Source organism: Lemur catta, chromosome 5 (genome assembly GCF_020740605.2).
Source record: "Lemur catta isolate mLemCat1 chromosome 5, mLemCat1.pri, whole genome shotgun sequence".
In the NCBI taxonomy this organism is placed as follows: domain Eukaryota; kingdom Metazoa; phylum Chordata; class Mammalia; order Primates; family Lemuridae; genus Lemur; species Lemur catta.
Window position 1 is genome coordinate 93,098,588 of NC_059132.1, and position 16,218 is coordinate 93,114,805.

The following is a 16,218-nucleotide window of genomic DNA, read 5'->3' on the forward strand; positions in this document are numbered from 1 at the left end:
TCACCGTCTCCAAGGAGCGGTCTGGGGCACCGGTTTCAAAGTCGCAGGGCGGGCCGAGTGGACTTCCGCGGCTGGCCTGGGGCTTCTCAGCCGTCCTGGCGTCGCCCCCCACCTCCGCCGCTCTGTTAAGGACGCCGCCACCAGGCTGTCCTCCAGCTCCCTCGGCCCTCTCCCAGGTAGCCCGACAAGACCCCGAGTGACCCGCGGGATGCCTGTATCCCGTGGCCGCTTCGCACCGGGGTAGGATTCGGTTGAACGTCGAACAGAATTCACTTGGAGCATTCCCCGTAATCCAGAGATCTGAAGCCGGTCGCCTGGGCAGGGGACTCGTCCGGGACTCGAGAGAAGCAAGCACGGCGGGGCTGTTGACGCCGCGTGAGTAGGAAGCTGACTCCACCGTCGAGCGCTTGACCGCCTGCGGAGTGTTGCCTTGGTTCCCCCCGCCCTGCCGCCCCCGCACTGCTGGGAGGTAAAGGTGGTGAAGGCTCCAAACTAAAATTGTATCGAAATGGCAAGAGAAATCGACGTGCTGAGAGAGCAAAGTAAGTTCCACATTTCTTTATTAAGAATCTATATATGATGTTTAATGTTATCCTTGACCAACTAATATTTTTTGGATGCCTGTTGGGTACATTTAAATATGTAAAAACTTAATAGAAGTTAGCTGCAGAAAAAGCTTGGTGGTATACGTGAGGCTGTGTATATATACTTAAGCAGGACCGTTTGGTAAATACTTGTTAGGTTCCTTAGGCTTACACAGAACTCTACTAGACACTAAACATGCTTGTTATGCTCCTCTGGTGCACTGAAGAAATTAGAGGGCTAATGGCCAGGGAAGTTTCCAAGTCTGCAGTTAAAACCTAGAGGCACAGCTGTGGCCATTTAAAAGATGTTTATTGAGCTCTCCTGTTTCTATTATGTATCAGGTGCTGTAGAAGCATAGCTGCTGCAAAGATAAAGAGGACAGTTTTACCCTCCACGAATTTAATATAAAGAGAGAAATATGTGAATTCCATAAATATACTGGAGTGACAGCAACTGCTAACTCTTTTTCCTCAGTTTCCTCATAGGGTTGTTGAAATAATTAAAGATGAGCATTAAAATATGTGAAGGATTTAGAATGGTATCTGACACATTATGCTAAACAAATATTAACTATTACAGATTATGCAGCTATAGTCAAGGGCTGAAACTTGAAGAGCCAATATGACTTTATTGTCTAAACTGTGTAGGCGTCCCGACAGTATTTTCAACGTAGAGGGGATTGGGAATATGCTTTGTTAAAGATTTGCGACAAGGCTGGGTTCAAATGGAATATGGAAATTTATATAGGGAAATGGCAAGTGGATTTGAAGGGGTAGAATGGGCCTTTTGTTCTGTGTGCTGAGTTTGGACCATTGCACAGGTTATACGAACCACTGAAGTTGAGAGTGATATGATCAAATTGTGATTTGGAAAGCCCAGTCTGGTTATTATGAGGAGCATGCATTATAGCAGAGTGTATTCAGGTGACTACTTTCATCATCCAGGTAAGAAGTGAACTAAGATGGGCACAAAGAAATTGGAGATCAGGGTATTTGAGAGAAAGAGGTAGAGGGCAGCCTGGGTTTTCTAAGTTCCAGTTTGGAAGCATTATAGACCAGTGGTTAAGAACTCAGCCTCTGGATTTCCTCTGACTGAGCTCATTGCCTAGCTTTACCTCTTTACAGATGTTTTACCTTGGGCAAGTTTCTTAGCTTCTCTGTGTCTCAGTTTTCTCATTTGTAAAAATTAATATAAGAATAAAATAACCCCCATGGAGTTGTGAAGAAAATAAAGCACTTAGCATAGTGTCTGGCACATATTAAGTGCACAGTAGTATATGTTATCTAAAATAATTGAAGACACTAGAATGACACTAATATTAGCATTATGTCAGGTTTGAGGTGGGAATATCCCCACCCCATAAGGACAACTAACTGGCCACCATCTGTGGGACAGAAATTAGGTGGTAAAAAGTTTGGCTAGGATTAGGAGGCTACCAGAGGCAGTTAGAAACTATGACTTTTAAAAGAATGAGCCAGCTAGAATTCTTAGTTAAAATTGAGGTCCAAATACTAGGAGGAACCAAATAAGGCAGTCAAAGCATAGTAACTGAATTTCTGGAAAAATGAGTGGTAGTTCCATAGAAGACAGGTGGAGTGGCAGAAGGAAATCTCATGCAGAAGCAGCAGAACAATGGTTCAAAGGCTTGAAATAGCTGTGTTTATTCAAGAATTGGAGCATAGAATGCTAGGGTTTGCATGAAGAGATAAGAATGAGTGTTGGGTATTTGTGACCTTCTCCTTTTTTTTTTAACTGGACCTTGCATGCCAATTAGAGGTGGTGGGTTACTCCATTAGTTGAGCCACCTGAACACCAGCTCAGGTAAAGATAGATGGCTTGCCCTCCTCCCACCTGCCTCAGACCGTCTCTGCATTGACTTCTATTGGTCTTGATTGCCTCTTTGTTCCATTTGGATTTGGTATCCTTGCTCAAGTCCGTTTGTTTAGATATTTCTTATCTGGCAACCCCGTATGACATTGCCTCTGATAATTACTGTTTCAGCTTTACACATGCTAACCACAGGCAACTCCACACCCAGCAGGTTTCTAGTAGGGTAACCTTCTAGCATATTTACAGTACACCATTCTTCCACCTCCATCTGTGAAAGAAGATCAGATAGTTTTTTAGAGACCAGTTCAAAGAGATACTTGTGTGTCAATCTAAGGAACAAAAAATTCATTCTTGTAGTGGGGATTATGGATAGTGGTGATGGACTCATTTTTTTCTTTTCATTCTCTTACCAGTATTTTTCAGAGAACAGAAGTTTTTAATTCTGATGAACCTCAATTCATCAATTTGTTTTTTTATGAATTGTGCTTTTAGTGTCATATCTAAGATATCATTGCCTAACTGAAACCTGAAAAGATTTTCTTTTACTTTTTCTTCTAGAAGTTTTATAGTTTTAGGTTTTACATTTAGATCTATGGTTCATAGAGTTAAATTTTGTGCAAGATATGAGGTAAGCATCCAGGTTTACTTTTCCGTATATGTATGCTCAGTTGAATAAAACTATTGAATTACCTTTGCTCCTTTGTTAAAAATTCATTGTTTATATATGTGTAGATCAATTTCTGAACCATATTCTGTTACATTGCTCTATTTGTCAATCTGGACACCAATACCCCACTGTCTTGATTATTGCAGCTTTATAATAAGTCTTAAAATCAAAGAGTGTTAGCCTTTTAAACTTGTTCTTTTTCATAGTTGTTTGGCTATCCTAAGTCCTTTGTGCTTCCATATGAATTTTAGGATCAGCTTGTCAATTTCTACAGAAGAAAAAAGATGCGGGGCTTTTGGTAGGCTTTGTATTAAAATAAATCTCTTGATCAATTCATGTAGAATTCACATCTTAATGATGTTGTGTCCTCTGACCAATGAAAAGGTACAACTCTCCATTGATATATTTCTTCTTAATTTCTCTCAGAAATGTTTCATAGTTTTTAATATATAGGTTTTGCACATCTTTTGTCAGCTTTATCTCTATGTATTGAAGTTTTTATATTGTAAATGGTTAGTCTTTTACTTTTGGGTGTGTGATTTTTCATTGCTTGGATATAGAAATACATTTGTTTTTGCACGTTATATCCTGCAGCCTTGCCAAACTCATTTATTAGTTCTAGTGGGTTTTTCGTAGAGTCCATCAGATTTTCTATGTGTACAATCTCGTCATCTGAAAATAAATACAATTTCTTTCTTTCCACTTCTGATGTCTTTCATTTCTTTTACTTTCATTTTTGTGCTGGTTAAAATCTCCAGTACAATGCTGAACCAAAGTGGTGAGAATAGACATCCATGCCTTGTTCTTGATCTTAGGGGGAAAGCATCTGTCTTTCAGAATTAAGTATGATACAAGCTGTAGGTTTTTCATAGATGTTCATATCAGGTTGAGAATGTTCTTTTCTATTCCAAGTTTGTTGAGAATTTTTATCAGAATGGATGTTGGATTTTTCAAATGCTTTTCTGCATCTGTTGATATTATCAGATGTTTTTTTTCATTTTGAGTTTGTTAATAGGGTGGATTACATTGATTAATTTTCAAATGTTAAATCCCCCTTGTCTTCCAGGGATAAATTCCACTCGGTCATGATGTACAATTCTTTCTCTTCCTTACTCCTAGATACACTGCCTTGGTGGGCTTGGGTAAGATAAGGGAGAATTCCCTAGGTTATCTGGCAAAGTCTCTAGCTCTCTTCCCTTTCTTTCCCCCAATCAGAAGGAGTCTGTCTCTGCTCTCAGCTGTCTGGAGTTGGGGGAGAAGTGACATGAGCATTCCCATGGCCATCACATCTGGCACTGTGCTGGGTCACATTTGAAGCCAGTACAGTACTGGGTCCACCCAAGACCTGTGACAAGTACTTCCTGCTACTGCTGATGCTTATTCAAGGCCCAAGGGCACTTTAGTCAGCAGGTGGTGGATTCTGCTGTGACTAGGTCTGTCTTACCAGGACAGTGGATTCCCTTCTGGCCTAGGGTAGGTCTGGAAATGCTATCCAGGAGCAAAGGCCTAGAATCAGTGGTTTCAGGATTCTGCCTGGCACTTTATTTTATTTTGGCTGAGCTAGAACCTGATACCCAAGTTGAAAGACAAAGTCCTCTGTACTCTTCCCTTTCCTTTTCCCAAGTGGAAGGAGTTTCTTCCAGAGCTGCATTACCTGGAGTTGGGGGAGAGGTGAGGCTGGCATTCCCTTGGCCACCACAGCTGCTGTTGCATTAGGTCACAGACACCCAGGTCCACTGCCTCTGAGACCAATGCAGCACCAGAGGTTGCTGAAGGAACTGAAGTCCTCATGACCTGACTGTCCCAGGCCACTCTAGTACGCCAGTGGTGGAGCCAGCTGGGACTTGAGTTTCTCCCACTGGTGCCCACTGTGGGTTGTTGTATCCAACAAACTTGCTAAACTTAATTTTTGATTTTAAGAATTTGTGTGTGTTCATTTGGGTTAAACAGATACACATTCATAACTATGAGTAGGGACAGTTTTTTCTTTTCGGCCTTTATACCTTTTAGTGTTGAGTAAATGTCATGGGAATTCATCCTTGTGTGATTCCGAATTTGCAAGGGAAAGTTTTCAACATTTTGACCCTTAAGTATGATGTTTATTGTGTGTTATCTAGGCATCCATTATAATAAGAAAATTCCCTTCTAGTCCTACTTTGCTTTGTGATGAATGTATCTCGAATTTCATCAGATTTTTTTAAATAACTTTTGAGACGATCATATTTTTGGTCCTTTTCTGTGAGTTTATTTTCTATTTTTTTATTTTCTGGGTTTATCTCTTATTTCCTTCACTTGATTTTCTTTAGGCTTAATTTGCTGTTCTTTTTCTAACTCTTTGGAATGGATTTATAGCTTCAGCCTTTTTTTTCTAGTATATGCAATTAAAGCTATAGGTTTCTTTTTAAGCAAGTTTTGAGGTATCACATTTTTACCATCATTCAGTTCAAAATACTTTCAAATTTATTTTCTAATTCCTCCTGAGACCCATGGGTTATTTAAAAGTGATTTCTTAATTTCCAAACATATAGAAGATTTTATCTTTATATTTTGGTTCTTGATTGTACCATTGTCAGATAACATATTCTTTGGCTCCAGTCCTTTGAAAAGTTGTTGAGACTTGCTGTATTGCCAGCAAATAATCCATTTTAAATGTTCCATTTGATCTTGAAAAGAATGTGTGATTGCGCATTTGTTGGGTACTATGTCCTATGTATATTTCTTTTCTTAATGTGAATTAAAATGTGGCTTTGTATGTACTGAGAGCTCTTGGCTTTATTCTGGACCTTCTCCATTGTCTCTTGCCCACTCCTGTTTAATTTGGATTCTTTGTCCTGTAATTTTTCCTCCGTGAGGTTTGTCCTGGAAGAGTTTCAACTAGTTTTAAGAATTCTAAAGAATATGGCTACAGCTTATCTTCCCAACTCTTTTCAATTCTAGTAGCAGGAATGAAAAAATATGGAGAATATTTTTTTACTTTTGCTAACTTGAAGAGCAAGCCAAGAAGGACTGAGAATTCAAGTTTATGAAATCAGAAAAGTTAGTTCTTTGCAGCTGTTTTCTCCCTATTGGCAATAGTTAGTTGGCTTAGGTGTACTAAATGGCCTATTTTTAAGTTCTAAAATGTTCTGTTGAAACTGATGATTTACCTTATTTTGAGAAGCAATAGACACTAGCCATTTTATATTGAGTACATCAAATCATAACTACTGTATTTGTGGTGTTTAAGAATTGAACATTACCAAATTACCCAATTGGTTTTTTCTTTGTTTCAGATCGAAAACTATATGAAGCTCTCAGGTGGTATGAAAATGAAAATTTTCTCAAATATTCAGTTGTACAGGTATGTAAATTATAAATTCTACTTAGAATTATTCTCATGTGAAATTGTCTACAGCACTCTGAAATTTTGCTTACAACTTTGATTGTTATAAAGGAAAAACTTGTTTTTGCTTAGAGAAAATAAATTCATTGTCCATAAAAATTGCCTTTTCCCCCAGAGTTGGAGTTTATATATTATATGTGATGTTAAATTGTCTGAGTTCTAAAATGAGAATTCATTTAAGTTTTGAAACATCCTAAAATTTTTTCTCAAGTTACCCTAGTTGTATGCTTTAATACTCTGAATTCTCATAAATTGTGACAGAAGCATAGACTAATGCAGTTAGTAGATAATATATGACATTGTTTTTAATATCTCTTTCCTTGGTTGTCATGATTATTTATTTAAATAATGTGTTCAAAAAAAATTTTTAACCAAAAAGGAATACTTATTATTAGACCTTGCATTACAGAATATTAAAAGAAAAATAGTGACTCCTAGATAGTGATGACTCTTTAAAGAAGCAATAAGGAATGTTTTGCTTTTGTATAAATGAATCTTATAATTAGAACTAAAATTGTTTTTAAGGTATTAAAAATGAAGGAATTGTTTTTAAGTTATTCAGAATGAATAATTTATTTGGTTGGCTTGAGTATACTTATCCTTATAGATATTTTCTTTAGTGTGTACTCCATATTTAGCTTACTTCTTTGTGTTTTCATTTCCAAAGACTGGAGTCAGAGTCCAGAGTGTCTATTAAGGCTGTCCATCTACTATTCACCATGATCGCCATGATATTATTTTTCTTATATTATTTTTATGCATGTTTAATTAAGAGCTATAATCATTTAAGTGATAGAAAATCTTTCTTAATACAACAGCCTCTAAGTTTTGCTCAGATTCTTAGTTTTCTTGCTACCACTTAATGTCTTATAGCATAGGCCTAAAAAAACGATTCAAAAAAAAATAGAATTTAAAGCCCAGAAGACCTCTGGGGATGATATTGCAGCTTATCCATGGAAAGCTACAGGTAACTTGATTATGAAAGATAGTTTTATCAGATAGCACACCAATGACTCTAGTCACCCCTTCAGTTGTACCTGCATTATACATTGTGATTATATTAATTAAAGTTGTAGAGTAGCAGATCAAGCAGGGTCAAATCTTCCCTTACTTAATACTCTTTGGAAAAATTATAACTCCTTTAAATCTCTGAAGGTACATATTCTCCTCTTATGTATACTATTCTTGTAGATCATACAATTAAATCTTGATTACTATCTCTTATTTTTAGTGGTAGTGTATTGTTACTGCCTAAGATTCCTCTGCAGTTCTCCGTATTTTCAAGAACACATTGCTGTTTCAAGACTCACATCCCTGTGGGTCTTGCTTTTTACTGCATGGTTTGCAATAATAAGGAAGGGAGGTGATTTGAGAGCATGAGAGAAAGATAAATCTGCTTTCTAGCAGTAATGCCCATATTCTTGGCTTTATGCAGTGAATCCCTTGGGGATTCTTTACCCCAGAGACATTATTCTCATTTCTGAAAAAAATTTTAGGAGAATTTTTTGTTTTCTTTTGTTTTCTGTTTTATGGTAAAGGAAGAAGTAGGAGGAAACCATTATCAAGAGGTATGTGGGATTGTGAAGATGTGGAAACAACCCAAGTGCCCATCAATACATGAGTGGATTACTAAAATGTGGTATATGTATACCATGGAGTACTACTCAGCTATAAGAAACAATGGTGATATAGCACCTCTTGTATTTTCCTGGAAAGAGTTGGAACCCATTCTACTAAGTGAAGTATCCCAAGAATGGAAAAATAAGCACCACATGTACTCACCATCAAATTGGTTTCACTGATCATCACCTAAGAGCACATTTAGGAATAACACTGATCTGGTGTCGGGCAGATGTGGGGTGGAGGGGATGGGTGTATACATACATAATGAGTGCGATGCGCACTGTCTAGGGGATGGATAAGTTTGAAGCTCTCACTCGGGGGTAGGAGGGCAAGGGCAATATACGTAACCTAAACTTTTGTACCCCCACAGTATGCCGAAATAAGAATAAAAAAACAAATTAAAAAAAAAAAAGAGGTATGTGGGACCTAGGAGCTCTGGCTCAGATCTCTTGTTATGGTAACTTAGCTGTTACTACTAGCAACAGAAATCCTTCATAAATTTCTATTTGTCCTTTTTGTTCAGCTGTGTTTCTCAGGTGACTAGAACAGTTCTTGTCAGCAGGTGCTTGATAAATATTTGTTGAATGGATGAAACAACTAGGTCCTTCCTCTCCTTCCCTCCCTCCTGCACACTTCCAACATGATTTGAACTCTATGTGTCAAATATAGTGAAAGTCATGGAGATGTGAAAAGTCATAATCAACTTGGGAAATACAAGTAGTTCATATTTTCAATTTTATTTTTTAAGATAATGTCCTAAAGAAATGCCCCCCTCTCTCCTTATACTAGTACCATAAAATTTCCAGGACTTGTGTTAAATGGACATAATTTTTCTAGGCATTTTTATAATATTGGAAAAACAAAGCTGCAGAAGTTTGATATTTATTCCTTATATTTTAAGTTGGAACTTCAAACATGATTTTCTGTATCAAACATGTTATATGTTATGATTGAATTCTTTAGTGCTATTACTACATAATGATCATTTAGGATTGTTTGGGATCAAAGTAAATTTTTTGAATTGCCTTAGAATAATCATTTTGAAGAATATTATTCTTATGGGAATGTGTGTTACCTTTATGTTAACTAACTATATCGTACATAAATTTTTTAGACAAAAACTGAAAGTTGGAATTTTCCAGGGTATTGATTAGCTTATATATTTAATACATTAAATATTTGGCTCATTATACTTTCTTAATTCAATCACTTTAAAAATCCATTCCCTTCATTATGATTATATGGAACTTTCTAAAGTTATTTTAAGTAACAACTGGTTTCTTGAATGATCCCTTCAGGATTATTGTTAAATTAAGTTGTCTTCCTTTATTTTTGTGTTTTCTATATAAGTAAAAATTATTTCATTTCAAGTGGCATTGCTCTCTGAGAGTGTAGTAGTAGGCACTGGATGACAAATATTTAAAGATAAGAAAAAGATTTCATTCAAGAAGGTGAGTGGAAAATGTCCCTCTCTTCTCAAATATTTTTCTATTTTTTTTTTTTTGAATACTTGCTTTTTCTCGTACTCAAGCTAATTGAATCTTCTTTGTAATCTATGCAACACCAGTACGTGTGTGTACTGAAGGGACAAGTTAGTGCTTTGATTTTCTTGGTACTTGCTAAGGGGATAGGATGGAATATTAAAAATAACTTTATTTTCTCTTAAAGCTTTCCCCAAAATATTTTCCTCTTCTGGCTTGGGAATTCTCTTTCTACTCATTACCTTTGTACCCAAAATTAACATTTTAAAACAAATTAAGAGATAAATAGTCTACAGGGAGAAAAGGAGATATGTAAGCTGGAATAAAAAGGAATAAATATAAAAGCATAGTGCCAAAGAGGTATGAGTTGGTTCTGGAGGGAAAAGACAGTCGGACGTGAAATGTATTCATTTATTCAACAAACATCAATTTATTCATTCAATTAATTTTGAGTTCAAACCCGTGCTATGTAAGCTCTGGGGATAGAGCTATGAATAAGACAAAGGATCCTCCTTCAGTGGAAGAAATATGAATTAATTAATTAAGTAATTAAAATTATAATATCCTACAAAGGAAATAAACAGGCTGCTCAGACAGAAATTAATACGTATGTAGTTGTGGTGGTGCTGGTGGTGGTGGCAGAGACCCATTTTTGATAGAAAGGTCAGAGAAGGCATTTCTAAGGCAGTGACATTCAAACTAGGAGAGAAAGTGGAGATAGAGCCAAAGAATGGACCAAGAAAAGGCTCTGAGGCAGGAAAGAATTTGGCATGTCTTGTGTAATGTATGCTAATTGGTCCCAACCGTAATCAAATAATAGTTATTTGAAAATTACATTTTCTTGCTCCTGAGTTAACAAATTTAAAACTCAATAAATAAAATATAACAATTCGCCTGTACTCTTTGAGTTGAATCAAATTACCAGCTTTGTAGACAGACCATCACTGGCTAGTTGATCTTTCTCTGATGATAGAAAAGTTCTATAATTCCACACTGCCCATTATTGTAGCCTCTAGCCATAAGGGCCTTATGAGTACTTGAAATTAGACTAGTGCAACTGAGAAAATTAAATTTTTATTTAATTTTCATTTTAAATGAATGGAATTTGGATTTAAATAGTCACATATACTTGTGGCTGTTGTATTGGTCAATATAGTTATAGACTCTAATAAATTACCCAGGTAAAACCTTGAAGAAATGATTTTGCATCATCCCATAATTTTAGGAAATTGATAATTTAGCACTTTATAAAGAGTCTAACTGTAAGAGATTAGAGTTAATTTCTTAAGTTGTACATCAACCTTTATTGATAAATGATGAAAACCAATCTCCTCACAATATCAATTAAAGGATCTGCTACAACACTCTAAAGTGTATAAGAACAGCTTTGCAAAATGCTAGTCAGCCTATACCTATTTCCTTCCAAAGGATAGAAGAGTAATTTACATATTTGATAGCCAATACTGATTAGCATCAGAGCCAAAATTAAACATTTAGAATTGTAATTAGAATAATTAGTGAGTGTATAATTTTGTTAGTTAGAGGGAGAAAGGTATCCAGAGAATTAGCTTACCTAACTACAATCCAATAGCATTGGCATTTTTTCTGTTATACACTATCACCATCATCTCAGGAAGTCATATGGAAATCAAAGACAAATAATAATTAATTATGCAGGATCACTTACTTAGATTCAAGATTTGTAAAATTCTGTAAATGTTTCTTTTATTTAGTATAGTTTGTTTAAGTTTTGCTTTAGAGAAAATAAAAAGGATATTTATAAATACTTAGAGTCAATTTCAGTCTTGTTCTCCCAACATGATTTTTTTCAACTACATTTTGAGTTATTATGTAAGGAGTCTTCTAAAAGTTTCCCTAAGCAAGTGGGAAGGAATTGCTAAATCTGCATTTTTATTCTTTCAAAGACTTTTTTATCTGTCTTGATTTATTATATTTATTCTCAGAATTTTACAATTTTTATTACTTTGAATTATTGGATCATTTATTTTTAGGTTTGTATTTCCTTAGCAATTGTTATTAGAAAATAGTTTTTGAGTAGTATTATCACAGAACTCAGCTTAACTAATATTATTGGTCACTACCTTTATTCAAGGAATTATGCCAGGTGCTTCAGTGATAAGAAGGTGAATAAAGTAAAATGACCATATCATACAAACTTAAAGCTAATAAAAATAGCTTTAAGGATGCAACAGATATCATATAACTAGGTAAAAGGCACATTCCTTCTATCTTAACATTAAAACCAAATATGTGTATTAAGGGTGACGAAATAGATCGGGAAAAGTTTCTTAAGGGTGTAGCATATCTGATGGACACGGAAGAGTAGGTAAGATTTCAAAAGAACTTGATGGGGGGCCAAAAAAGAAGGTGGTGGGGAGCATTTCTCACGGACCCATTGGCATGATGAAAAGCCAAAGGAGGTGAGAAAGTGAGAGTTGTATTTAGGGAATAAAATGTATTTTAGTTTATATAATGTATTTAGCATATATGAGAAAATATGGAAAATAATATTAGGAAGGATAGTTTGTAGAAAACAATGAATGGTTAATGGTTGAGTTTGGATTTAATTTGATAAGTATTGTAATACTACTAAATATTTTTTAAAAGAATGACTTTCTGAATAATCTGAAAGAAATTCATTTATTTATCACTAATTTCTTGTGCATCTCTTAGTAGTGAGGCTTTGTGTTAAACTATGGGAATATGATAGTGATTAGGACAGGCAAAATAAGATCTACAAGGTAATTTAAAATAGAGAGATGTGATAAGAGTAACAATTAGGAAACTCATATAATTGATAGGTAGAAGGTTAATGAGTGCATAAATTACTGTTTTGTAAAATGTTATTCATCTTCAACTACAAGCCATAATGTTAGTAGTTATAATATTTTGATTTTATAAAAATTCCTGAGAAATTTGAGAAGTAATATTTTTAAAGTTTGAGCTGCTTAGTTATCCTAAGAAGCTTTTTAACTAATTTTTGAACTATCAAAAGTTAAAATGTTACTTTTCTTAACTAATCCTTTAAAAAACACAGTAACTGTTTTTTAGTAATCTAGATTAATCAATTTCTAAAATTATATAGGCCACTATATGCATTTATTCTTTTTTTTTCTTTTTTTTTAATATCAGAGTATTATGGAGGTACAAACACTTTGGTTACATAAATTGCCTTTGCACCAGGCCAGTCAGAGCTACAAGTGTGCCCATCCCCCAGAGAGTGGGCACCTCATCCATTAGGTGTGAATTTACCCATCCCCTCCTACTCCCTCCCACCTGCCCAACACCCTATGAATGTTACTTCTATATGTGCACATCAGTGTTAATCAATTAATACCAATTTAATAATACATATGGTGTTTGTTTTCCATTCTTGTGATACTTCATGTAGAAAAATGGGCTCCAGCTCCATTCAGGATAATACAATAGGTAGTTCACCATTATTTTATGCATATCTACTCATTCATAGGAACTTTAGGGTCTATTTAAGATCAAATTTCATCAATTATTCCACTGGAATTTTTTTTGAAGTTGTAAATTTTAAGGAATTGACATACTCAAAATATTGACTATTCCACACATATATGAATATGATATAGTACCCTGTTTATTTAGATCTTCTATTTCCTTTAGTAAAGTTAATTTCTCAATAAGTTCTTATACTATTTTTTGTTTACCTTTTGTTACAGCAGTAAAAAGGATTTTTTTCCTATTACACTTTCTGATTATTGCTGGTATTTGAAAAAGCCATTGATTTTTTTAAATGTTGATTTTCTATCTGGTGACTTTTAGTGTATTCTCTTACTCTCTTACTAATCCTAACAATTGGTATATTTTATGGAGTTTTCAAGGTAAATGGTCAAACTGTCTATAAACAATAATAGCATTATATCTTGCTTTTCAACCTTTAAATCACCCCCAGGACATATTGTATTGAGAACTTTTAGTACACTGTTGAATTTCAGCAGTGATAGTGAGCAGCCCTGTATTATTACTGAATTAAATGCAGTGTTCCTGCTATTTCCCCAGGAATAATGGTATTTAACGTAGATTTCTGGTAGATATTTTTATCAAAAAGGAAAGTCCTCGAATTCTTAATTTGTGAGAGTTTTTATTATGTATGGCTATTAAATTTATCAAATGCATTTGAATATCAGTTGAGATGATTTTTTTTTCTGTTTCTCTCTTTTTTAATTACTCCAATAGATTTTCTAAGGTTATAAAAATTTTAATTCTATTTAATTTTAAACCATTGTCAATTTTGGCTAGAATGATGTAAGAAAACATTTTAAGATGCACATTTTCTGTCATAGAAAGCTGTCTTCAAAGGAGATGGAGATGACATATTAGGAAACTCAGTAGCTGCCCAAAGGTAAAATACTACCAGAAAATTATTTTTTCTTAATTATATTGAATTATCATTAAAATAATTTTTTTAGTATTAAGAATGTTTATTTTATGGTCTGCTATAATTAGGTTTAAATGATCTGTTATTGAATTGACAAGAAAAAGTAAGTATTACAGAGTCTATAAGAGTGATTCTCTGCCGGGCGTGGTGGCTCACGCCTGTAATCCTAGCACTCTGGGAGGCCAAGGTGGATGGATTGCTCAAGGTCAGGAGTTGGAGACCAGCCTGAGCAAGAGCGAGACCCCGTCTCTACTAAAAATAGAAAGAAATTATCTGGCCAACTAAAAATATATATAGAAAAAATTAGCAGGGCATGGTGGCGCATGCCTGTAGTCCCAGTTACTCGGGAGGCTGAGGCAGTAGGATCGTTTAAGCCCAGGAGATTGAGGTTGCTGTGAGCTAGGCTGACGCCACGGCACTCACTTTAGCCCGGGCAACAGAGCGAGACTCTGTCTCAAAAAAAAAAAAAAAGAGATTCTCAGCCAGAAACAATTTTGCCTCTGTTCCTCCAGGAGATGCATGGCAATGTCTTGAAAACTTTTTGCTTGTCACAACTGTGGAGGGTGAATCTGCAACTGATGTCTGATGGATAGAGGCCAGGGATGTTGTTAAACATCCTACAGTGCACTGGCTGGCCACTGCACACAAATAATTTTTCAGCCTAAAATATTAATTGTATAAAGATTAAAAAACCCTGGTTTAGGAAAAAAGGCAAAATATTGAGTCCTATGAGTAAATTAAACATAAAATTTTTGATGTATAGTTTATTTTACTTGTTATGTATTTATTATACTAGATGGAACAGAATATGCTATATTTTTAACTCTATTTTTTTCTTTAGCTGTTTAGCTCCTCTTATTACTGAGTATGAAAAACATCTAGAAGTGCTAAATGGGCAACTGAAATATTATCAGGTATGAAATCATAGTCATGAAGCTTTTTGTAATATTTTATTATGAAAACAAAGTAAAATACACTCCATTTTTTAAAAAAAAAAATTGATGAGGAAGAAAATATTTAGGTGTAACTAATCAGTTTTTGGTTCTCTGTCAGTGTGTTCATGAGCCCATATGTTTGTGTTTAAAGGTCAGCTTCGTTTTTGCCTTTTAATCTATTATTTCTTTGCTCTTGCTATTTGGCATGAGATATCTCTTAGATGCTTAGAGGAATCTCTTAATCTCATTATTGTTGGCTTACATCATTTTTTTTTAACCCAAAACCATCTCACATCCTTTTTGAACTTTCTCCTTATCCTCATTCTACCCACATATCCCATTATTTGAAGAATGGATTTTTTTTCTCAATTTCAAATATTACATCTATCAGATGCTTTTGTCTTATGTCTTTTAGATGCTTTTGATCCACTTTCAATATAGGCTTAAGCTGTAGCAGCTTTTTCCCCGAAATTCTCATAGTAATGGGAGTTTGTTTTAGGAGTGAAGGAAATAAAGAAACTGAGGAAGGTGTCTATACAGATGGATTATCACTTTGGATCCCAGGGTTTATTAGACTAGGGTGTGTAGCAGGCTCATGGAGAACTAAAATAATAGCACAGAATTGTTCAGAGTACAATCTGAGTTTTAATAATCAATATTTTTAGAGTATGCCTAATATTTTAAATGTGTTTCTTTGATCTGAGAACATCTTTAACATTTCCCCTCAAATTTTGACCTTTCCAATACTGGGATAACAATACAATAGAAGCATTTCTTTAAAAGAACGTATATGTGTCAAGCTAAGCCCACCAAGAGACTGTGACCTCTCTTTGTTGGAGCTTGAATATATCCATGATTGTATTTGGCTCAGATACCAATCCCTGCATCAATTCAGTTGTGCCTAGGGTAGCAGAGTTGACTTAATTTAATGCCATGGAAGAAAGTATAATGACTTTATATAAAAACAACCCCTTGAGACTGATTTCTTCAGTATGGGGCTGTGGGCACATGGCAGATACTTAGCACTTTCTCTCCTACTTTTTCTTTTTTTCATGCATGTACATGAAGAGATTCTACTGTATGCTTTATAGTGTAACATATAATAGGCCCTTGAATATTTGATGAATGATTAATTGCCAGGGCTTATGGAAACAATGGACTTAAACAGAACTCTAGAACAAATGGATCTAATGGACATTTAAGGAACATTCCTCTCAAAGAACACTGAATATACATACTATTCATCAGCTCATGGAACTTTTTCTAAAGTTGATCACATCCTAGGC

The 16,218-nt window shown here is 35.0% G+C and overlaps 1 protein-coding gene across 5 annotated transcripts in view; it reads left to right on the top strand.

The window, feature by feature from the left end:
* Window positions 1-16,218, top strand: part of SCLT1 (sodium channel and clathrin linker 1) — a 134,266-nt gene continuing 118,048 nt past the window's right edge. For all 5 annotated transcript variants that reach the window (XR_006735396.1, XR_006735397.1, XM_045552286.1 and 2 more), the window contains exons 1-4: window positions 1-542; window positions 6,355-6,422; window positions 13,903-13,961; window positions 14,839-14,911. Coding sequence is in view for 3 of the 5 variants with exons in the window: in XM_045552286.1 (XP_045408242.1) it covers window positions 509-542; window positions 6,355-6,422; window positions 13,903-13,961; window positions 14,839-14,911 (234 nt within the window). In the remaining 2 variants the exon portion in view is untranslated. The remainder of the gene's footprint in view (window positions 543-6,354; window positions 6,423-13,902; window positions 13,962-14,838; window positions 14,912-16,218) is intronic.